This window comes from Chlorocebus sabaeus, chromosome 11 (assembly GCF_047675955.1).
Source record: "Chlorocebus sabaeus isolate Y175 chromosome 11, mChlSab1.0.hap1, whole genome shotgun sequence".
NCBI classification, from domain to species: Eukaryota; Metazoa; Chordata; class Mammalia; order Primates; family Cercopithecidae; genus Chlorocebus; species Chlorocebus sabaeus.
Genome location: NC_132914.1, coordinates 95994270 through 96018498, shown reverse-complemented (window position 1 = coordinate 96018498; position 24229 = coordinate 95994270). Strand labels below are relative to the sequence as shown.

Below are 24229 nucleotides of genomic sequence, written 5' to 3'. Positions count from 1 at the left end.
CAAATCATGAGTGAACTCCCATTCACAACTGCTTCAAAGAGAATAAAACACCTAGAAATCCAACTTACAAGGGATGTGAAGGACCTCTTCAAGGAGAACTACAAACCACTGCTCAACAAAATAAAAGAGGACACAAACAAATGAACATTCCATGCTCATGGATAGGAAGAATCAATATCGTGAAAATGGCCATACTGCCCAAGGTAATTTACAGATTCAATGCCATCCCCATCAAGCTACCAATGACTTTCTTCACAGAATTGGAAAAAACTACTTTAAAGTTCATATGGAACCAAAAAAGAGCCCACATTGCCAAGTCAATCCTAAGCCAAAATAACAAAGCTGGAGGCATCACGCTACCTGACTTCAAACTGTACTACAAGGCTACAGTGACCAAAACGGCATGGTACTGGTACCAAAACAGAGATATAGACCAATGGAACAGAAGAGAGTCCTCAGAAATAATACCACACATCTACAACCATCTGATCTTTGACAAACCTGACAAAAACAAGCAATAGGGAAAGGTTTCCCTATTTAATAAATGGTGCTGGGGAAACTGGCTAGCCATATGTAGAAAGCTGAAACTGGATCCCTTCCTTACACCTTATACAAAATTAATTCAAGATGGATTAAGGACTTAAATGCTAGACCTAAAACCATAAAAACCCTAGAAGTAAACCTAGGCAATACCATTCGGGACATAGGCATGGGCAAGGACTTCATGTCTAAAACACCAAAAGCAACGGCAACAAATGCCAAAATTGACAAATGGGATCTAATTAAACTAAACAGCTTCTGCACAGCAAAAGAAACTACCATCAGAGTGAACAGGCAAACTACAGAATGGGAAAAAATTTTTGCAATCTACTCATCTGACAAAGGGCTAATATCCAGAATCTACAAAGAACTTAAACAAACTTACAAGAAATAATCCCATCAAAAAGTGGGTGAAGGATATGAACAGACATTTCTCAAAAGAAGACATTTATGCAACCAACAGACACATGAAAAAATGCTCGTCATCACTGGCCATCAGAGAAATGCAAATCAAAACCACAGTGAGATACCATCTCACACCAGTTAGAATGATGACCATTAAAAAGTCAGGAAACAACAGGTGCTGGAGAGGATGTGGAGAAATAGGAACACTTTTACACTGCTGGTGGGATTGTAAACTAGTTCAACCATTGTGGAAAACAGTGTGGCAATTCCTCAAGGATCTAGAACTAGAAATACCATTTGACCCAGCCATCCTATTACTGGGTATATACCCAAAGGATTATAAATCATGCTGCTATAAAGACACATGCACACACATGTTTATTGTAGCACTATTCACAATAGCAAAGACTTGGAATCAACCCAAATGTCCATCAATGATAGACTGGATTAAGAAAATGTGGCACATATACACCATGGAATACTATGCAGCCATAAAAAAGGATGAGTTCATGTCCTTTGTAGGGACATGGATGAAGCTGGAAACCATCATTCTCAGCAAACTATCAGAAGCAGAAAAAACCAAACACCGCATGTTCTCACTCATAGGTGGGAATTGAACAATGAGATCACTTGGACACAGGAAGAGGAATATCACACACCAGGGCCTGTTGTGGGGTGGGGGGAGTGGGGAGGGATAGCATTAGGAGATATACCTAATGTAAATGACGAGTTAATGGGTGCAGCACACCAACATGACACATATATACATATGTAACAAACCTGCACGTTGTGCACATGTACCCTAGAAATTAAAGTATAATAAAAAAAAAAATTCAATGAGAGCATCTGGCACAGTAAACAGTTAATAAATGGTAGTTGCTATTATTTGATGATATGGGGCTACCCCATACAAAACTGCCACTTTATAGGTAAATATTGGTAATTTCACATGGTTCATTATTATTTATATTATTTGATGACTTTGAGGTAACTAATGATGTGAATGAAGCACATATGTGTGTTTATTTTTAAACTATCTAAAAGACTTATTTTAAGATAGATGGTAAAAATGAAAAGAATGTGGTACTGACTTGACATCAAGGTTAAGATAAAAGGGAAACTAAGGACTCTTTAAGAATAAATAATAATACACAACAGTTTGAGAGATAAGCCTGAGACAGAAGTCTAAGGTTCACCTGTAAATATACAATTATCCCTTGCTTAAGAAATACATATCCATGATGTATTTTCTCAGAATAGTACACATCTTAACAAATGATAAATAAATTTTTCACAATAATAAAGAGAAGACAAAGTCTGAATTCTCAATCCATGACACAAGGGTCGTGGCAAATACATAAGAGTATAGAAATCACTGTCTAAAAGCTTCCTTCTTCACTTTGTGTCTAAACATATAGTCTCTTCTCTGTGGGGCAATATGGACTAGAGAATATTTGTGTAATTCCTTAAGAAAATGAATCCAAAGTAAAATACTGTGGCCAGTGCCATAAGTAATTGGTTAAAAAATAATTCCCAGATGCCTGGTGAGAAAAAGTGAAAGAAGGAACCAATGTTTTTGGTATAAAACATTAAAATATAATGGTTTTTAAAACCATTAGAAAGCTAGAGAAAATGTGCTTTTGTGAATTTCACTTGTGATAAAAACAGTATTTTTACCCAAAATGCCTTTTATTATACTACATTTTTTGCCTTGCAACATATTTCTATTTTTACTTATTTGGTCTTGTTAGATAAATTAAGGATTTCAGGTGGTGAACTGAGGTACTTCTGCCACCAAAAGTAGAACAGCAAGGATTGGTGGAGCAGGCAAGCACAGGCAGCCCTGCACCAATATTCCCCATGAGCCTTATCAGTACCAAAATGGAAACAACTTATACCCCATATGGCTGGGCTTCTAAGAAGAGGCGAAAAAAGTGCTCTTTGCATAGTTAGCAAAATCTTGATAGATAGTGGTTGATATATGTGGAGAACAGCCACACAACTAAGTAAAGAATAAGGGACATAAAAAGACAAAAAGCATGAGAAACAGTAATAAAGGAAATCTGAAAAATATACAGCCAACTGGATAAGATGATTTTTAGTTTAACAGAACGATGACTAATAGATCACAGAAAGATTTATTTAGTATAAAAGTGTATAATAGGCTGGGTGTGGTAGCTCACGCCTATAATCCCAGCACTCTGGGAGGCCAAGATGGGCAGATCACTTGAGCCCAAGCATTTAAGGCCAGCCTGGGCAACACTGGTGAAACCTCCATCTCTACAAAAACAGAAAAAGTAGCTGGGTGTAGTAGTGCATATCTGAAGTCCCAGTTACTCAGGAGGCCGTGGTGGGAGGATTCCTTGAGCCCGGGAGGCGAAGGTTGCAGTGAGTCAAGATTGGGCCACTGCACTCTAGGCTGGGCAACAAGGTGAGATCCTATCTCAAAAAAAAAAGTATACAATAGCCAGGCACAGTGGCTCCCATGCCCATAATCCTAACACTTTGGGAGGCTGAGGCAGGATAATCGCTTAAACCCAGGAGTTTGAGACCAGCCTGGGCAATATAGGGGACCCCATCTCTACAAAAAATAAAAAAATTATTCAGGCATGGTGATACACACCTGTAGTCCCAGCTACTCAGGAGGCTTAAGTGGGAGAATCACTTCTGGTCAAGGCTGCAGTCAGCTGTGATCATGTCACTGCACTCAGCATGGGTGACAGAGCAAGACCCCATTTCAAAAATAAAAATAAATAAAAATAGAAGTGCACAATGCCAGACATATAATTAGTTTTAATTAACTAATTCTGTACAGAAAGATTCTGAAGACTAGCACTGAATACCTCAATGGTTCCATTTTCGTCTCCAAATGCAATGTACTGAAGATGCGGACTTAAGCAACAGCAGCTAACTTGAGCTTCAGTCAGATAATCAATCTGACCTGTTTTTCCATTAATGAGCTAATGAAAAATGAGGCAAAATCAGTTATTAGGCTGTAAGAGCAGATTTTGTTCTTTAGAACAGAGGCTTCAATTGAAAAATAAATAAATAAAACACAGAAAATAACCAACAAGAGTTCTCAGGGGAACAACAAAGCCATATCCTAGTCTCAGCAGCTGCATTTAGCACTTCACACTTACATTTCATTCCACTTTGGTGGTTCAAATACATTTTCATAAAATAAAACGAGCATTACAAGGTTTAAAAAGCAGCTGCTGTGCCCGCCACCTGAGACACATCTGTCTGATTTGTAATCCCACAGCCAGCTCCACACCCTGTTTTCCATTTCTTCACAAAGCCCACTTTTAATAGGGCTATCGTTTGTTAAAATATACTTTTCTGCTACATTTCAAAGTTGTTGGTCAAACAAGACTGAGACAGACATAAAAAGACAAATTAAAATGAGGCTGATATCCTCCAAATCACTCACAAAACAGTGTAAATTAAGATTCTTTCTCTTGGAGCGGGGGCAGTGAGGACAATGGAGAAGAACTCATAAGCATAATTTGCATAGCTGGATTTACAATGCTTAAACAAAGATTACCTAATTTCATAATCTGTACCAATGCTTAAATCCCATGAATTATGATGCTTTATCACTCATCTAAAACATGTGACCTGGGAAAATATCTCCGAAGCTTTAATCAATTGTCAGATACCTCTCTCTTAGTGTCATAAACTAAAACTCTTGAATTATTTTTCAACATGAAATAAGCCGTCATCTTTGTTTCTGGTACAAAGATTACAGTCAATCAATCACAGGTAGCTTTTCCTTAACATTATTTTACCTAGCATTTTTTTATCTACTAGACATTCAAAATGAAAATTGAACTACGAAGAACTGAACATCTTCCTTCTCTCAAAAATTAATTTCAAGAGCTCTCTCTTTAAGTAGAAACTAAAAAATGTTTTATTCACTTAAATGAAACTATTAAATTTATCCTCTAAACTCTCCCACAACCACTGTCATAGAATGATATCTTTATAGACAGATGACTTTTTAAGTCTCACAGTTACAACAGTAATTAAAGAAAGGTTGCACAAATTTAATAAAGGAAATACAAGCATGAGGACACTAAATTTGACAAAAAAACTGGAGTGGAAATATCCCAAGTGGAAGAATCAGCTTTCTAAAAAACAGTTAATGAGAAATTCACATTGAATTCCACATCCCAATTCACCCCAGAAGTACTTGTATTAGGAGCTCCTAATCAGCATATTGAGGACAATAGTAAAACTTGTAAAATCAAAGCAAGTCATATTCAGCGGTGACTTACAGCTTGATTTTGACACCCACAGTAAACAAGAAGTTACCCCATGCCAAGCGATTTACTTCCAGTATCTACTCCTGAATTTGGATTCTACTTTGACCCTGTAACTAGCTCAGAGACTGTAAGATGAAAAGGACCTTAAAAACTGAGGCTCAAAGTGGTAGCACATGCCTGTAGTCCCAGCTACTCGGGAGGCTGAGGCATGAGAATCTCTTGAACCCAGGAGGTGGAGGTTGCAGTGAGCCAAGATCATGCCACTGTACCCCAGCCTAGGCAACAGAGAGAGACTATCTCAAAAGAAAAACAAAAGCAAGAAAATTAGCCCTCACTATGAAAGGGTTTCTGTCCTTCTCAATCCTATGTCTCAGGGAATCCTCAGGGCAAGGGAGAATGTCCCACCAGTTCACATTAAAGCCATACCACCTCCTGCCCTTCTTATCTGGCTGCTTGCTCTTACCACCTCTCTTAGCCACAAGTCACAGTCACATGCTGTCAGCTCCACATGCTGAAACCTCCTTCAATGGTCCATACTCTGCTGTTCTACTTGGGCTGACCAATATATAGATAGCCTCTTGTGTTTGATCTTCCATGAGGCACCTGCTTTCTCTTGCTGCCACTATCTACACTATCACCACTTCCAGGACATCTCTGTCAATGCAATGACACCTTATTTAGCCACCAGCACAGTGGTGCCAACCTGCTCTTGAACTCCAGTGCTCCTTAGGGCATCTGCTCTTAGGGCATCTGTTACCACCACTCTGAGCTCCTGGAATGGTATATTCCTCTGCCAATGGATCTTTGGGACTCCTTTTCTCTTCAGCCAGTTGAGAAATGCCTTCCTCTCATGTGTCCCACTCTTTGTTGGGGGGTACAGGGAGAACAGGCTAGAGTAGTGCTGTTTGGATCCCTAAGCAACACAGTTCTTTCAATTTTACTACACAACCCTTTCCTCCTTAGGGGCAAAAATAAGCATTCAATAAATATCTACATAACAAAGGTGTGTGTAAATGAATGAACAGGCGTACTTCAGTATGTAAAGCCCAGGTCCTTTCACCTCAGTTCCACTCACTCAGACTCCTTCCTCATCTAAAGTGACCTCTGTTCTTTCAAAGACCCTGGAATCCTTCCCTTTTAAAAATGCTTCTATATGCTCATCCCCCTTGCACACATGTCTGAATCACTCTTGTAGACAACATGAGTTTGTCCTCATGGTATTCTTAGACTCCACGCAAATCAAAGAATGTGATCATAGATACCAACAGAAGAGCAGTGAGATGAGGAATTATCTAATTTAATTCTAAATATAAGCATATCTGAGCCCCAGCTCGAGACCTACATATATTTATTTAACCAATGTCTACTGGACAACTGTTAGATATAAAATAATCATGTTTAATCCCAGGTCCAAAAACAAGAAAAACTGAATAGAAAATTCAACCAAAACAATTTTCCAATTGTTTTCTAAAAAATACTCACTTGCAGACGTCTTATATGGTCAACTGCAAGGACCATCACTTCATTTTCTTGAAACACAACATCTACTTCTTGCTTTAACATTATAGCAGAGTTCTTACATACTTTCTTTGTCTCCCAGAGCTGAGTAAGAGATAAAGAAATTATCATTCCATCTCTGAAATAACATGTCTTCATCTTAAAGTAAGAGACAAACTATGTTTCACATAAAATACCTATGATGCTAGAAAGGTTTCAATATTAGATTATGATCCAAAAATAAATATTTATTAACACAATCTATAGTAAAATGCAGTTAGTATTAAGAGTTATGGGCTCCAGAGTCAAAATTCCTCAGTATGAATTCTAGTTCTACCTAAAGTTGTAACTTCAGGCAGGTTGCTTAACCCAGTGTTACTCAAAGATAAGGACCTCATGCTAGTTCTCAAACTGTTTGATACCAATCCACAAGATAAGAAGTTTGGGCCAGACACAGTGGCTCACACCTGTAATCCCAGCACTTTGGGAGGCCAAGGCAGGTGGATCACCTGAGGTCAGGAGTTCAAGACCAGTCTGACCAACATGGTGAAATCCCATTTCTACTAAAAATACAAAACTTGGCCGGGCGTGGTGGTGTGCACCTGTAGTCCCAGCTACTCAGGAGGCTGAGACAGGAGAATTGCTTGAACCTGGGAGGCAGAGGTTGCAGTGAGCCAAGATTGTGCCACTGCACTCCAGCCTGGGTGACAGAGTGAGACTCCATGACAAAAAAAAAAAAAAAGAAGTTTGCACCAGAATGTAAATCAACTACATCACTAAACACACTGTAACTGTGCCTAGTGATGCAGCTTATTTCATTTCAAGAAGACTTTCTTGATGAAGAAAGCAGCGTGTTGATTTATATTCTGGCTCAAGCTCACTGAGACTGGCATGTTAAGTACCACTGACTTTTCTCAGTCCTTCTGTGCCTGTTTTCTTATCTGCAAAAGGGACTATTGTGAGAATTAGTAAATTCATATGTGTATATATATAGTACTTTGCATAACATCTTGAATATAGTAAGCACTGAATTAATTTTAGCTATAATTCATATATAACGCTGTATTTGGACGCCGTGGGGACCAGCCATGGTTCCTGGCCTCAAAGAGCTTATAATGTAAGATGTATCAATAAGCCGAAGAAGCAGTGGAGTGTTGGAAATAAGGGGTAAATCATACCTGTATTTAAATTCAAGTGAAAATTTGATAAGCACCACTAGAAAATGACATAGAATTAGATGGCATTAAGAGAGACAGGCAATCCTGGCTAACACGGTGAAACCCTGTCTCTACTAAAAAATACAAAAAAACCAGCCGGGCGAGGTAGTGGGCACCTGTAGTCCCAGCTACTCGGGAGGCTGAGGCAGGAGAACGGCGTAAACCCAGGAGGCAGAGCTTGCAGTGAGCCGAGATCCGGCCACTGCACTCCAGCTTGGGCGACAGAGCCAGACTCCGTCTCAAAAAAAAAAAGAGAGAGAGAGACAGGCATTCTCCCCAAATAGAGGCTTGAGGGGACTTATAGAATGGTTAGGATTTCAACAAACAGAGATACAGGTAAGTAGGGCATTCCAAATACAAGAAACCACTTAAGGAAAAGCACAGAAGCAGGCAACTACGGAGTGCTTGGGAAAATGTGAGCAGTCCAGTATTGGTTCCCTGTAGGAATAAACTGGAAGACAGACTGGAACAGAATGAGGCCATGCTGTAGACACAGACACAGAAGTATATATTTACTTTGGTAGACAAGGGAGCCATTATCTATTTTTGAGTAAAAATGACATGACTATATTGTACATGAAAAAAAAGTATCTTAGAAGCTGCATGCAGAAAAGCAAGAAAGAATACTTGTGGCAGAGACGCATACAACAAGAGAAGTAACAGGTAACAAAGTCCTGAACTTGGGTAGCAGAAATAGAAAGGTAGAGATAATAATAGAAAATGAAAAGGTAGACTCTCTTAGAATTGGGAAGTAATTGGATGCAGGAATTCAAGGTAAAGAAAAGGGTCAAAAATTTTTCTGAGGAATCAAATGCAGTATTTTAAATTAACCAAAATACAGTTTAATCATTGAAGTTCCCACAGCACCTGGCCCATGGTAATCCTCATGAACATGTAGTGAATGAATGAGACTGTTACAGTCCATATAATAGCACTTTTCCAGGGTGAATAGGCGTATAGTACTAGTTTCCTATTTTGCTTACCTCAGTGCTACCCATCAATTTCTTGGTTTGTAAGAGGTTTAGCTCACTATCAGGAAATGTTCAAACTGAAAATCTCAGTATTTCTCACCCTGATTGTCTGGTCATCAGAAGATGTCAAAAATGATGATCCATCAGGAGAAAACTTCACACCATGAACCCAACTTAAATGTCCTCTGCAATCAGCCACCTTTGAACACGAGTCTATATTCCACAACTACAGAATAAACACAGCATATAGGAAATCACATACATAGGTATTTTGAAGATAGCAAAAATATTGAAAATAGCAAGAATTAGCCAGCAATACCACTTCAATGAATAATTGCTCAAAAACACACTATCAAAACTACAAAATGTCTTATGAAGAAGATTATTTAGTGCATCATTATTTCTTATAGCAAAATACTAGGAAACTAAATACCCATCAATAGGGAACCAACTGAATAAACTACATTAATCACATAATGGCATATCATGCAGCCGTTAAAAAGAATGAGAAAAGCACCTTGATGACAACAAATCTCTAGGATATACTGTTAACAGAAAAAAAGCAAAGTGCAGAAGAGTCTATATACTATACAGTACTATCTTTTATATGAGATGGAAAAATATGTACAAGAACATATAGAAGGATACACATATGGATATATATATATATGCCTATAGATATCTGCTTATATATGCAAGAAATATTGGACAGTTAAACCAGTAACAGAAAATAGTTACATATGCAGGGAAGGAGGGAGAGAGAGGCGAAGGGATAGGGATGAAAGCAAGACTTCTCTGAATATAACTCATTATAAAACTTTGACTTTGGAATCATGCAAATACTTTATCACTTAAAAAAAATCAATCCAAAAAATAATAAGATGAACATAAGCAGCTTCCATATTCAGATTCTTTTCCACTAATACTGTCATCTAACCTTCATTTCAACTGACTGTAAAACCTACAATAAATTAACACAATAATTGTAACATGTCCACATTTCTCTTGTTATTCATGCTTATTACCATGTCTACCAGCAGCCTGGTATTTTGTCCTGGCTTCTGCTGTAAATTACTCTAATATATTCAAGTCTAATGAAGTACCATATGTGACTGAGTTCCTCTCATTACACTTTAAATTACAAAACCACTTTATCATTTCAGAACTAGCATGGACAAAACAAGTACCTCATCATAGGCCCAGTGACTGGTTTTCATTCAGTGAGTTCTATGGTTATGAACTAATTGTATGAAATTTTCTCTGCCTTTTCTCTAGAGTCAAAGCTGGGACATAAAGAGCTAAAGGCCAAAAATAAAAGTGGTTCCACAACTGAAGATCTCTCTTAAGAAACTGAAAATCTCCCTTGAGAATCCTCCCCTCTCTTCCCACTTTCTTCTCCCCATCTCTCTCCCATCATTTCTTTGTCACTCAGAGCCTCCAGAACTGAGTCCCTATATTTCAAGAGGGAAGATACTGTTTCATTGTTTCCTGGAGATTGCTAAGGATGGCAGAGGGTAAGGACTTTAGAAGTGACAGGAAAGGCTGAAAGAGGGGTTGCTACTTAGTACTGTTTCTAAAAATCCTAACAAACGCTCCACATTTACCTTGAGGATCTACACATAAGGTTCAAGATCTCCTAGGAGATCTAAAACCCAATAAACCCCAGCACTTTGGGAGGCTGAGGCAAGTGGGTCACTTGAGGTCAGGAGTTTGAGACCACCCTGGCCAACATGAAACCCCATCTCCACTAAAAATACAAAAACAATACAAAAAAAAAATTAGCCAGGCATGCTGATGGGCACCTGTAATCCCAGCTACTTGGAAGGCTAAGGCAAGAGAATAGCTTGAACCCGGGAGGTGGAGGTTGCAGTGAGTCAAGATTACGACACTACACTCCTGCCTGGGTGACAGAGAGAGACTGTCTCAAAAACAAAATAACACAAAACACTTCCAATTCAAAGCCTCTGCCCAAGAAAACACTGCCCACAGCACCCCACTTCTTCCCGCTGCTTCGGACAGGACTAGAGCTTTTTCACACTCCCTGCCTCTGTGTGCAATGGGAAGAGTCTCAGCAGAGAAGTTCTTCAGTGTCACATGCACTGCTGCACCAAGAATTAGGAGAAGCCTATGGAGCTCATGCCCTCACTCTCACCTGTGCCTCCATATTGAAAGGCTACAGCTTAGCAACTCTCCCCCAACACCTTCACAGTAATGGGCAAGGCTGGCAAACTCACTAAAATTTGCTAAATAAGCAGAGAACATTGAAGAAGTGCTTGCAGTAGTCATGGCTCCCTTGATGAGGAGCCTGTGAACCAAGTGAACTTCCCTATTTTCCAAAAGGCCCATACCCATCTTCTTGGAACTGTGATCTCAAGGGGTTTCAAACTACCTGGTGGTAAAAACCAACCTGAGGAATGAAGAGTAAGAAAGCTTGGAAAAACTAATCTATCTTTGGCCAGGCATGGTGAGACACCTGTAATCCCAGCATTTTGGGAGGCCAAGGCGGGAGTATTGCTTGAGGCCAAGAGTTCAAGACCAGCCTGGGCAACACAGTGAGAATCCCATCTCTATTAAAAAAACAAAAAAAAAAGCACTAATCCATCTTTGAAGGAAAAAAATAATTCACTACTTTATGAAAAAACTAATACAGCAATTCACTGGGTGGAATTCTTCCAGGGCCAGCTAGGTATACATTCTGAACAGAAAACTTAACAGGTAAGTACAAAATTATAAAAAAGTAATTTATATGAGTTATTTTATTCATTAGTCCCTGGCAATGAACATCCTATCTTATCCTACCCAATGATCTAAGAAATCCGAACTGGACTCATCTCTCACTACCTCTTTTAAGAAGAAAAGAGCCTGTGCCTATACTGTTTAAGAAATGCCACATATCTATACTGGATAAGAGATATCACGTTTCATGACCAGCAGTCATTGCACCGTTTTCCCAGTTCCTGGCATACGTTAGGCATTCAGCAAATGCTTGCTGAATTCCCTGTCATACTGTCAAATCAAGTCTGTAATCACTGTTAAAATAATAAAGCTGGCTATGTGGTTTAATATCCCAAAGTTAGAGGTCATTAGGCTATAAAGAAAATACTCTACTATTTCTCAAGCAAGGCTCCTCAGCAGTTAATGGTTTAAGCTGTCCGTTCTCTGTCATCCTTTGATCTCTGGAAACCCAGGCTTCACAGAATAAATTCAACTACTCACCTCTACACAGTACTGGGACAAAGCAACCACTGCCAAATGGTTTTGCGGGGAGAAGTCACAGTACTGGATGGTGCTGTGATGGCCCGTGTGGATTTCTCCCAATAGGCCACTGGTATGAATGTCAAAAAGCTGTCAACATAAATAGAGATACCTATGAAGGTAAAATATTTTAAGAGATAAGCTATTCTAATATCCTGCCATTTCAAATATAAGTCCTGAAAAAATATGACAATTACTGATAACTGGCATAATTATTGACAGTCATAAACAAAATATGGATCAATATACATATACTTTAAAAATATTGCTCATCATGGCCGGGCGCGGTGGCTCAAGCCTGTAATCCCAGCACTTTGGGAGGCCGAGACGGGCGGATCACGAGGTCAGGAGATCGAAACCATCCTTGCTAACCCGGTGAAACCCCGTCTCTACTAAAAAATACAAAAAAACTAGCCGGGCGAGGTGGCGGGCGCCTGTAGTCCCAGCTGCTCAGGAGGCTGAGGCAGGAGAATGGCGTGAACCCGGGAGGCGGAGCTTGCAGTGAGCTGAGATCGCGCCACTGCACTCCAGCCTGGGCGACAGAGCGAGACTCCGTCTCCAAAAAAAAAAAAAAAAAAAAAAATATTGCTCATCTTAAAACATAATTTTTTTTATTATACTTTAAGTTCTAGGGTACATGTGCACAACGTGGTTTGTGGTTTGTTATATATGTATACATGTGCCATGTTGGTGTGCTGCACCCATCAACTCGTCAGCACCCGTCAACTCGTCATTTACATCAGGTATAACTCCCAATGCCATCCCTCCCCCACCCCCTCCCCATAATAGGCCCCGGTGTGTGATGTTCCACTTCCTGTGTCCAAGTGATCTCATTGTTCAATTCCCACCTATGAGTGAGAACATGCGGTGTTTGGTTTTTTCTCCTTCTGATAGTTTGCTAAGAATGATGGTTTCCAGCTTCATCCATGTCCCTACAAAGGACATGAACTCATCCTTTTTTATGGCTGCATAGTATTCCATGGTGTATATGTGCCACATTTTCTTAATCCAGTCTGTCACTGATGGACATTTGGGTTGATTCCAAGTCTTTGCTATTGTGAATAGTGGGCAATAAACATACGTGTGCATGTGTCTTTATAGCAGCATGATTTATAATCCTTTGGGTATATACCCAGTAATAGGATGGCTGGGTCATATGGTATTTCTAGTTCTAGATCCTTGAGGAATCGCCATACTGTTTTCCACAATGGTTGAACTAGTTTACAATCCCACCAACAGTGTAAAAGTGTTCCTATTTCTCCACATCCTCTCCAGCACATGCTGTTTCCTGACTTTTTAATGATTGCCATTCTAACTGGTGTGAGATGGTATCTCACTGTGGTTTTGATTTGCATTTCTCTGATGGCCAGTGATGATGAGCATTTTTTCATGTGTCTGTTGGCTGTATGAATGTCTTCTTTTGAGAAATGTCTGTTCATATCCTTTGCCCACTTTTTGATGGGGTTGTTTGTTTTTATTTTGTAAATTTGTTTGAGTTCTTTGTAGGTTCTGGATATTAGCCCTTTGTCAGATGAGTAGATTGCAAAAATTTTCTCCCATTCTGTAGGTTGTCTATTCACTCTGATGGTAGTTTCTTTTGCTGTGCAGAAGCTGTTTAGTTTAATTAGATCCCATTTGTCAATTTTGGCTTTTGTTGCCATTGCTTTTGGTGTTTTAGACATGAAGTCCTTGCCCATGCCTAAAAACATATTTTCTATAAAGGAAAATTCATCACAGATGAGCTCTCAAGCTAGCCTGAAGAGAAATAAAAGTTTTGTGAATAAAGAATAGACTGGCCCAATTAACATACAGACTAGTTCTCCCTAATGCTTGTTTATTCAAAAGAGAAAATGAATACTCATAAATGAAAATAATCAAAATAATATAGGGCAGAGGTTTGCTAAAATAAAATTAGCTCAATCATTTCTATTTCTCTCTAGAACTACCACATTGCTCATTATAATTAATCATTTTCCTGTTTTGAACCCCAAAAAGCTACCTTTGAGTAATCCAAGTTTCTTCAATTTTTTTTCTTTTTTTTTTTTTGAGACAGACTTCCGCTCTTGTTGCCCAGGCTGGAGTCCAATGGCGTGATCTCAGCTTGGCACGATCTCGGCTCACCACAACCTCCACCTCCTGAGTTCAAGCAATTCTCCTGCCTCAGCTTCCCAAGTAGCTGGGATTACAGGCATGCACCACCACGCCCAGCTAATTTTTTTATTTTTAGTAGAGACGGGGTGTCCCCATGTTGGTTAGGCTGGTCTCGAACTCCCGACCTCAGGTGATCCGCCCACCTTGGCCTCCCAAAGTGCTGGGATTACAGGTGTGAGTCACTGCGCCCAGCCACAGTTTCTTCAATTTTTAAGACTTATAAATGCTGAATATACTCTTCCAAAGTTTTTGCCAAATAAGATGATTTGCATTTACTACATGTATTGATACAGTATAGTGATTTAAGATTAGGACATAGACCTTAGAAAGAAACAAAAAAGCTTCCAGTGGGAGCTATTAAAATGTTTAGTGAATGCATAGTCCCTGCAAGCATGCACATATGGTAGGCAGCATAGTGCTGGAGGCCAAAAACACAGGGCAGGAAATTAGATTTAAAATGCTTTCCACGACAGGTCATTTTTTTAAAAATTAGTGGCTGACAGTGATCGAAGAAACTTGGCAAATGTGGAATAGGCAGTTGTCCCAATTATGGAATAGTAAAAGAAAAAAGACCTAACAACAGGAGTAGACTCACACAGGAATTGGAAAGAAATAACAGGAGGAGGAAGGAGAGACCAAGGGTAAGAAATCGGGATCTACATGCAGTTAAGGAACACCTTTGGGTGGCTTTCTTTTAGCATGGTAAAACAGGGAACTGCTGTACAGATTTTTAAAACAAGGCATTTCATGTAATATAAAATTATTTTCCTCTCACTACAACAGGTCTCTTAAAATCTTTTAAAAAGTTATCTTTTGTTCAACATCACTGGTAATTGGGAAAACACAAATCAAACCACAAGGAGAAAGCACTTCACACCTACTAGGATGGCTGTAATTTTAAAAATGAACAATAACAAGTTTTATCAAGGATGTGGAGAAATTGAAACCCTCGAACATTGCTAGTGGAATGTAAAATGGTGCAGCTGCTGTGGAAAAATCTAGTGGTTCCTCAGAAAACTAAATAAAGAATTACCATATGACCCAGTAATTCCACTCCTAGGTATACACACAAGGCTCAAATAGATATTTGTACACCAATGTTGCAGCATTATTCAGAGTAGCCAAAAGGTGGAAACAAACCAAGTGTCCATCAACAGATGAATGGATGAACAAAATGTTCATCCATACATACAATGGAATATTATTCAGCCATAAGAGGAAATACTGTTCTGATACATGCTACAACATGAATGAACCTTGAAAACATGCTCAATGAAATGAGTCAGACACAAAAGGACTGACATTATATGATTCCACTTATATGAAATACCTAGGCAAATACACAGATTACATTAGAGGTTACAAAGGTCTAAGAGAGGGGAAAGAGGAGTTATTACTTCATGGTTACAAAGTTTCTGTTTAGGGTGATGAAAAAGTTTTGGAAATATGTAGTGGTAATGGTTACACAGCATTGTGAATGTAATGCCACTGAAATGTACATTTTCAGATGGTAAAAATGGCAAATTTTCCATTATATGCATTTTATCACAATAAAAAAAGTTTTACTCTTCAAGTCTTGCAAATGCAATGGTTCCTTTTTTGTTCTTATAGATTTTAACTTAAAGGGAGATATTTTTCCTCTTAGTTTCCTGCTAAAGGGGTACAAACTTATAAGCAATCAACACCAAGGATTGTAGCACTAGATCAATAACAATCATATACATGATCCCTTATATAACCATATTCTATATTTCAATTATGCTCTTTAAAACAGTAATATCCCTCATTCAAGTCTTTTGAAATCACTATTAGATCAGAATGTAACCAAGCCATAAATCAGAAGATCTGGCTCTCCTAATCACAATGTAACTTTGGACAAATTATTTGGCTGCTCTGCACCTCAGCTGCCTCATTATTATCATAGGGCTACTGTAACCTGCTGCTGCTTGAATACTTACATCAAAAGAAATTATATGTGAGAGCACTCTGAATACCACAAATATAAGCTACTGTTAGACATGGGGAAGAAAAGCAAAGCATTTTCTTATTTACTTTTTTCATATTTTCCTCAGTTACTTTATAAAAATTTCACAACCTTGTTTAGTCATTGATGAGCATTTCTATCAGAGTCATCAAACCACAAAATTGTAGGTGTAAGAAAGCACTTTGAAAAATCACCTAAACCAATGTAATTGAAATTGAAGAAAAAAAAGGAGTAATTCAGAAAGCATTCTATGTTTTAAATACATTTTAAATACATTTGAGGAACACTGGATTCGATGGCATAAATTGTATAATAGGACTTCCTGGGGCCCTGAATATGTTAGTTCACACCGTGTGCTTAATAAGGGAAAGCAATACAAAACATATTTCCCAAATGGTGTAACCATGGAGACCTTTCCTCATAAGGCCATCCTTATCTCATGGAGCACAGTTCCAAAGAACCATGACAGGTTAGGAAGACTGCCCAAAATCACACAACTGACTTTATTTTTATCAATAAACATTGTAAAATGCAAAAATGAGTAGAAATTTTAACTTTCTTTAAATCAGACTGAAGTTGGCTTTTTAAAGTACTTACAAAGATTTTATTTTTTGCTGCCACCATTATCCTTGCACCATCAGCAAACCACGAACAACACTTCACTATCACTTCCATATCCTCTTGAGGGTCCTCTGAATTTAGGAAGAACTGTTTCACATTAAAGCTTTTCCTCTCGTTTGCTGATGTCACATCCCAAAGCTTCGAATTAAAGTAATAAAAAAAGAAAAAGTTTGTTTTACTCTAAAATCACACCTGTAGAATTCTTTCTGAATTAAATGCTACATAAACTTATTCACTTCACTTGATGAATTATTTTTACCTATGCATGACTTTTTGTAAGGTTTTTAAATTAAGATCTCCAGTTTCATTATCATGTTCTTAAAAAGAAAAAATTAGAAGCACTGCCCAAAATGCAGAACATAAAATTAAATAAAAAGAATCTTGCATGGTGTGGGGGCTAAAAATTACATGTTGACAGTAAGGACACAAGTGGAAGAAAGGTGGTAAGATGAAGAGACTCACGACTTGCCACTGCTGCCCTCTGCTGTGCCAGGAATGAAGTGTGCTTCCCAAACCTAACACTAACAGCAGGAAGACTACACAGGACCCAGTCCAAGTTAGGTCGTGACCTAGCAGAGCATTCAGAGACATAAGGAAGTCTCTGAAAACAGGGACAAGCAAGACTCTTTGTGTGCTTGGCAGGGCTAGATAGGGCTATAAAACTAACTGGATCCTGAGGAATGAGATACAAAATACCATAAACTTTGCTCAGTAGTAGGACCACTTGAATAGAACAAAAGACAAAGGCCTTCGAGAAGATCCACCTTCACTCTTCTGGGCCATGAGCAGCATCTCGGCCTCACAGAGTGATAATGACTGTCCATGCCCAAACCAAAGGTTGGCCATGGAGAAGGATGGGGGTGCGGGGAGAAAGTTGCTCCTCAGACTTTAAGTCAGCTTCCAAAGCATAACTCCCAGGTAAAACCTAATTTGTCTGGCCAGGTACATTTTCAAATCTCTTGAGTAAAAAGAAGTATTATATATACTAAGAAACATGGCCAAAACTAAAACTTTTCTACTTCCAACAACTGCGGGTAATCTGGGTAATGCAGAAGAGACAGCAGGTGCTAAAACAGCCTTCCCTAATACTAAAGAGAAAATAATAATAATAATAAACATAAATGCCTGAACCTTCAGTTACATCATCCTGAATATACGAGAAATCAGTTTCCCTATTAATACGAAAATCAGGCTGGGTACAGTGGTTCACACTTGTAATCCTAGCACTTTGGGAAGCCAAGGTGGGAGGATCACTTGAGCCCAGGAGTTCAAGACCAGCCTGGGCAACACAGTGAGACCTCATCTGTTTTGTTTTGTTTTCCATTTAAAAAATTTTTTAAAAACAAAAAGAAAAGAAAAAGCAACTACTGCCTGAATTTTAAAAAGAAAAATAAAAGTAGCACAATCCAACTTGATTATACAGGTCTAAACTGCATGTGTTTCTGGACCTGACTTTGGCTTCTATCAAGCAGTGATGAAATCCCACATATTGAGGGATCACATCAACTAATACCAGCATTTCATTCTGAGCAAGTCGCTGCACTGTATCCAGGGTCCCTGTGAACCCCATGCCTTTGCGTGCTTTAAACAGCAATTTTTAAATAGAACTCACATTTTAAAATAGTTCATCTCAGAGCCTGAAAAGCACATGCTTATCAACATGCTACCCTATAAAACGCTTAAAAAGTTATACAGCCATTTGGGGCAGGACATAATTTTGCAGTTTTCATCCTCTCAAAAGGTAAAAGCTTTCAGGAGACTTTGACCTTGAAATGCTGTTATCTAACATCATTTTGCAGGACCTCTGCTTACTACTTGTCATTGTATCAGTGTGAACCAACCAATGATACTGACTTAACAGCACTGTGGGAAAGCCACCACAAACATGGGAAGTTCTCACCAAGAGTGCAGCAGTGTCTGTCCCCTGCTGCGAGTGCTCTGTGCGCCACAATCACATTTTGATACTCATACATGAACATGGAAATAAAAATCCCGTCCCTGTCAAATGACAACTTTTTAAAAAGTGTCCGAGTTTAAAGACATCTTAGTTTGACTTCAAGTGACACAGCGAGGGTTTATCATCTTTAACACATGTATTAAACGCTATGCTAGTCACTTTTAGAGACTATATAAATGAATCAGATACAGATACTACCCTCAAGGAATTGACAGGCCAGTAAGGGAAGTAAGACAAGCACATAAATAACTTAAACACAAAATATGTCACGTGTCATTTGAAAGGAAAAGGTATAGCACAGTGGGAAGGCTGTATGCAAGCTGAGGGCTTGAGGGAACACTTTGTACAGGAGGTAGCCACCTCACTGTACTCCCTGAGATTAGCCTATCTTATACCAACTTAAGACAGAGAATGTCAACATCAAAAAGGCAGGGGAACACTCCAGGGCCTAGAGCCTATTCCAAGTGATCAGCATAAGCTAAAGTACAAAACGAGAAAACAAAGACAATGAAAAAGAAGAACAAGTTCAATCTGGTTGTAGCATCAGGTATGTGAACCCTTCCTCAATAGAGTCCTTATCTGCTCTCAGAGCACCGTCATCATACTTTTATCATTTTCATGGTTCATCTATTCACTTACGTTCTCCCCAACTTGATTCTAAACAGTTCAGAGCAGCCAGGAAGTATACTTTTTTCTTTTTTAGTGTTTAAAATCCAAATGCCTAGTACAGTATCTGGCACACACTAAGTATTCAATAAATACATTTTAAGTGAAAGACTGATTACTCCCGGGAGGGTACAGTGGCTCATTCCTCTAATCCTAGCACCTTGGGAGGCTGAGGCAAGCAGACCACTTGAGCCCAGGAATTCAAGACCAGCCTGGGCAACATGGTGAAACCCCATCTCTAAAAACAAACAAACAAAAAGACAGATCACTCCCAAGTTTCAAGCACAGGCAAGTACAGACAATAGTGTTGCTGAAAGAAATAGGGTTCTGGGGGCCGGGCGCGGTGGCTCAAGCCTGTAATCCCAGCACTTTGGGAGGCCGAGACGTGTGGATCACGAGGTCAGGAGATCCAGACCATCCTGACGAACACGGTGAAACCCCGTCTCTACTAAAAAAATACAAAAAACTAGCCGGGCGAGGTGGTGGGCGCCTGTAGTCACAGCTACTCAGGACGCTGAGGCCGGAGAATGGTGTGAACCCGGGAGGCGGAGCTTGCAGTGAGCTGAGATCCGGCCACTGCACTCCAGCCTGGGCGACAGAGCGAGACTCCGTCTCAAAAAAAAAAAAAAAAAAAAAAAAAAGAAATAGGGTTCAGGTGTTAAAGATGCAGACAGAACACATACAGCTCTGCTATAGTTTGGAGATGGTTTATTTATCCTGACCCAGACTCGAAAATTTGATCCCCACTGTGGCAGTGTTGGGAAGTAGGGATTGATGGGAGGTGTCTGGGTCATGGGGGTGGATCCCTCATAAACAGATGAATGCCTTCTAATGCCTTCCCACTGGGGTGAGTTCTCTGGGAATGGATTAGTTCTCAAAAGTACGGGTTGTTGAAAACAGTCTGGATTTCTGGGTTTCACCATCTTCAATCCTCTCTTTTAATATGATCTCTTTGCACACGCCCACTTCCCTTTCCCTTTCCACCATGAGTGGAAGCAGCCCAAGGCCCTCATCAGGTGCAGCTGCCCAATCCTGGAATTTCCAGCCATCAGAATCATGAGCCAAGTAAACCCCTTTTCTTTATAAATTACCCAGTCTCGGGTATTATGTTACAGAAAATAGAGAACAGACAAAGACAATTTCCAAACTCTCCCAAAACTCAGGTAAACAATAGTAATGAGAATTTTTCTCTCTAGGCATAATCCACACAGCAAAGGAAAATGGAGAAAGAGACAGCAGCAACAAAATCACTAAGTCTAGAAAGCAGAAAGGCAAGTAATAGGCAGACTCCTAGAAATAAATTCTGAGCCTGCAGTGGGGAAATTCAAGCAGCCCAATAACCCCATATAACTCCGAAAAGACTCAGGAAGCGCTGGCACCCAGTACCTTCTGAAAAAGGTGAAGCTAAGTCCTCCAAAAAGACTCAGGAAGTGCTGACACCCAGTACCTTCTGATAAAGGTGAAGCTAAGTCAAGAGGAATCATTAAAAGTCCGTTGAAATCTCCTCCCTCCACTCTGCAACCCAGGGGCCTGTGTCCCTACTCTGGCAGAATACAAGGCTATTCTATACCCTACACAGTTGAGAGAAGGGTCACTAGAAAACAGAGAAATTAACAGAAAGTCTATTTTCTAAATGTTGAGATCTCTGCCCAGATATCATCTCAGAACTGGCCAGAGTCATATCCTACAAATAGAAGACTAAAATTTCTACTAGCCAAGCATGGTGGTGCACACCTGTAGTCCCAGCTCCTCAGGAGGCTAAGGTGGGAGGATCACTTGAGCCTAGGAGGTTGAGGCTGCAGTGAGCTGCAGTCACACCACTGCACTCCAGCGCTCCAGCCTATGTGACGGAGTGAGATCCTGTCTCAAAAAAAAGGGGGGAAGTTGGGCGCAGTGGCTCACACCTGTAATCCCAGTACTTTGGGAGGCCGAGGAAGGTAGATCACGAGGTCAGGAGTTCAAGACCAGCCTGGCCAACATGGTGAAACCCCATCTCTACTAAAAACACAAAAATGAGCCGGGTGTGGTGGTACACACCTGTAATCCCAGCTACTTGGGAGGTTGAGGCAGGAGAACTGCTTGAACCCAAAAGGGCAGAGGTTGCAGTGAGCTGAGATCGCGCCACTGCACTCCAGCCTGGGCAACAGAGCAAGACTCTGTCTTGGGAGGGGGGAAAAAAAAAGACAAGAAAAAGAAAAAAAAGAAAAGAAAATTTTTACTCTGGACACCCAACCAGTTCAAGACAAAAGATATAAAGACTTTTGCAGCAAGCCAAGATGGCACCACAGCACTCCAGCCTGGGCGACACACTAAGACTGTCTTTAAAAAAAAAAGGAGTTCATGATAAAAACAGATAAGCCAAGGAAAACTACAATTTAAAAGTTCACAATTCCCAATCAACTTGTTGGTGATGTATTCTTAAATATCAGCAGATAGCAAAGGATCAGATAGCTAAGATATACCTATGTCTAAAATCCAAACAGAAACCAAAACCAACAAATAGAAAAATATCTATTACACAGGAATATGAAAACTTCAAAAAAAAAAAAACTCTATTACTAATGCCCATAAAAAGATAAAAGATGCTGCATCCATGAAACAAGAACAGAATAATATTTAAAAGGAACTGATCACAAGAATGAATACTTAAAAATATGGTAGCAGAAATTTAAAACTCAATAGAAAGACAGAAAAATAAAGCTAAAGAAATCTTTCAAAAAGTAGGGCAAATGGACAAAAAGAAGGAAGGAGAGGAAAAAAAATTTTGATCCAGAAACACAAGTATTCCAGAAAGAGAAAATAGGAAGAAATCAAACAATTCAAGGAAACGCCAGAACTGAAGGATAAGTTTCCAAATTGAAAGAAGCTACCATTCTGTAGGCAGTTTACTCTGTTGACAGTTTCTTTTGCTGTGCAGAAGCTTTCATTTAATTAGGTTCCACTTGTCAAAGTTTGTTTTTGTAGCAACTGCTTTTGAGGACTTGGCCAAAAATTATTTGCCAAGACTGATGTCAAGAAGGGTATTTCCTAGGTTTTCTTCTAGGATTTCAATAGCTTGAGGTCATATATTTAAATTTTTAATCTATCTTTAACTTTTATATGTGGTAAAAGGTAAGGGTCTAGTTTCATTCTTCTGATTATGGCTAGCCAGTTATCCCAGCACCATTTATTGAATAGAGAGTACTGTCTCCCATTGCTTTTGTTGGCCTTGTTAAACTATGCATCCAACAAAGGTCTAATATCCAGAATTCATAAGGAACTTAAGCATATCAGCAAGCAAAAAACAGAGACATCTTTAGACATCATAATAAAGACACCTTAAAAATTTACTTCCCATAGATTCTTTCTTAAGAAGCTGGAGGAGATTCTCCACCAAGCTGAGAAAGTAAGCCAAGAAAGAGGACAAAAAAAACTAAAAAACAAGGGTTCCAACGTAAGAGAAAAGCAAAAGGAATCCCTAGGATGATGGTAAGGAAGATCTCGGGATGGCAGCTGGACTCTGGGAATAGTATTACCATTACCAATCAGAATGGAGCAAGACAGAACCTTCCAAAAATGTTGTTTCCAAGAAAAGACTTACAAAATGCCTGGTAAGTTTGAATCATTTAAGGAGCAAGCTAACGAGAGAGTTTGAAGATAAGCACATTTAAAGACTAAACAAATGAAAAAACTTATTAACCCCAGGGAAAACAGAAAGTTAATAAGAGAGGAAAAAAAATTCATACTACATGACTCAATTGTGATTAGTTACAATGATGTAAACCCTGAACACTGCTCTAATCAAAATCAATGTACAAAAATCAGTTAGCCACTCACAGTGGTTCATGCCTGTAAGCCCAGCACTTTGGGAGGCTGAGGCCAAAGGATCACTGGAGGCCAGGAGTTTGAGACCAGCCTGGCCAATACAGTAAGACCTTCTTTCTATTTAAGAAAAAAAAAAAAAATCAGTAGCATTTCTGTACATCCATAACATTCAAGCTGAGAGCCAAATCAAGAACACAATCCCATTTACAGTAGCCACACACAAAAAAATAAAATACCCAGGAATACATCTAACCAAGGAAGTGAAAGATCTCTACAGGGAGAACTACAAAACATTGCTAAAAGAAATCATGCATGACCCAAACAAATGGAAAAATATTCCATGCTCGTGGACTGGAACAATTAATATCATTAACATGGCCATACTATCCAAAACAATCTATAGGTTCAACATTACTCCTATCAAACTAGCAATGTTATTTATCACAGATTTAGAAAAAACATCTAAAATTCATTTAGAATCAAAAAGGGTCCAAATAACCAAAGCAATTCTAAGCAAAAAGAACGAAGCCAGAGGCATCACATTACCATACTTGAAACCGTATTACAAGGCTACAACAAGCAAAACAACATGGTACTGGTAGAAAAACAGACACATAGACCAGTGGAACAGGACAGGGAACCCAAAAATAAAGCCACACACCTACAACTATCTGATCTTTGAAGGGGTGGCCTGCCCCTCCACACCTGTGGGCGTTTCTACTTAGGCGGAACAAGAGACTTGAGAAAAGAAATGAGACACAGAGACAAAGTATAGAGAAAGAAAAAGTGGGCCCAGGGGACCGGCGCTCAGCTTACAGAGGACCCACGCCGGCACCGGGTCTCTGAGTTCCCTTAGTATTTATTGATAATTATCTTTACCATCTTAAAGATAAGGG

The 24229-nt window shown here is 39.3% G+C and overlaps 1 protein-coding gene across 3 annotated transcripts in view; it reads right to left on the bottom strand.

The window, feature by feature from the left end:
• APAF1 (apoptotic peptidase activating factor 1) overlaps window positions 1–24229 on the bottom strand; it is an 86186-nt gene that overhangs the window by 21108 nt on the left and 40849 nt on the right. For 2 of the 3 annotated variants that reach the window (XM_008004350.3, XM_008004349.3), the window contains exons 17-21: window positions 16883–17044; window positions 12112–12240; window positions 8996–9121; window positions 6693–6812; window positions 3789–3905 (exon numbers count right to left, since the gene is read on the bottom strand). The exons of the other annotated variant lie outside the window; for it this stretch is intronic. In XM_008004350.3, coding sequence (XP_008002541.2) covers window positions 3789–3905; window positions 6693–6812; window positions 8996–9121; window positions 12112–12240; window positions 16883–17044 — 654 coding nt within the window. The remainder of the gene's footprint in view (window positions 1–3788; window positions 3906–6692; window positions 6813–8995; window positions 9122–12111; window positions 12241–16882; window positions 17045–24229) is intronic. 3 annotated transcript variants of the gene reach the window in all.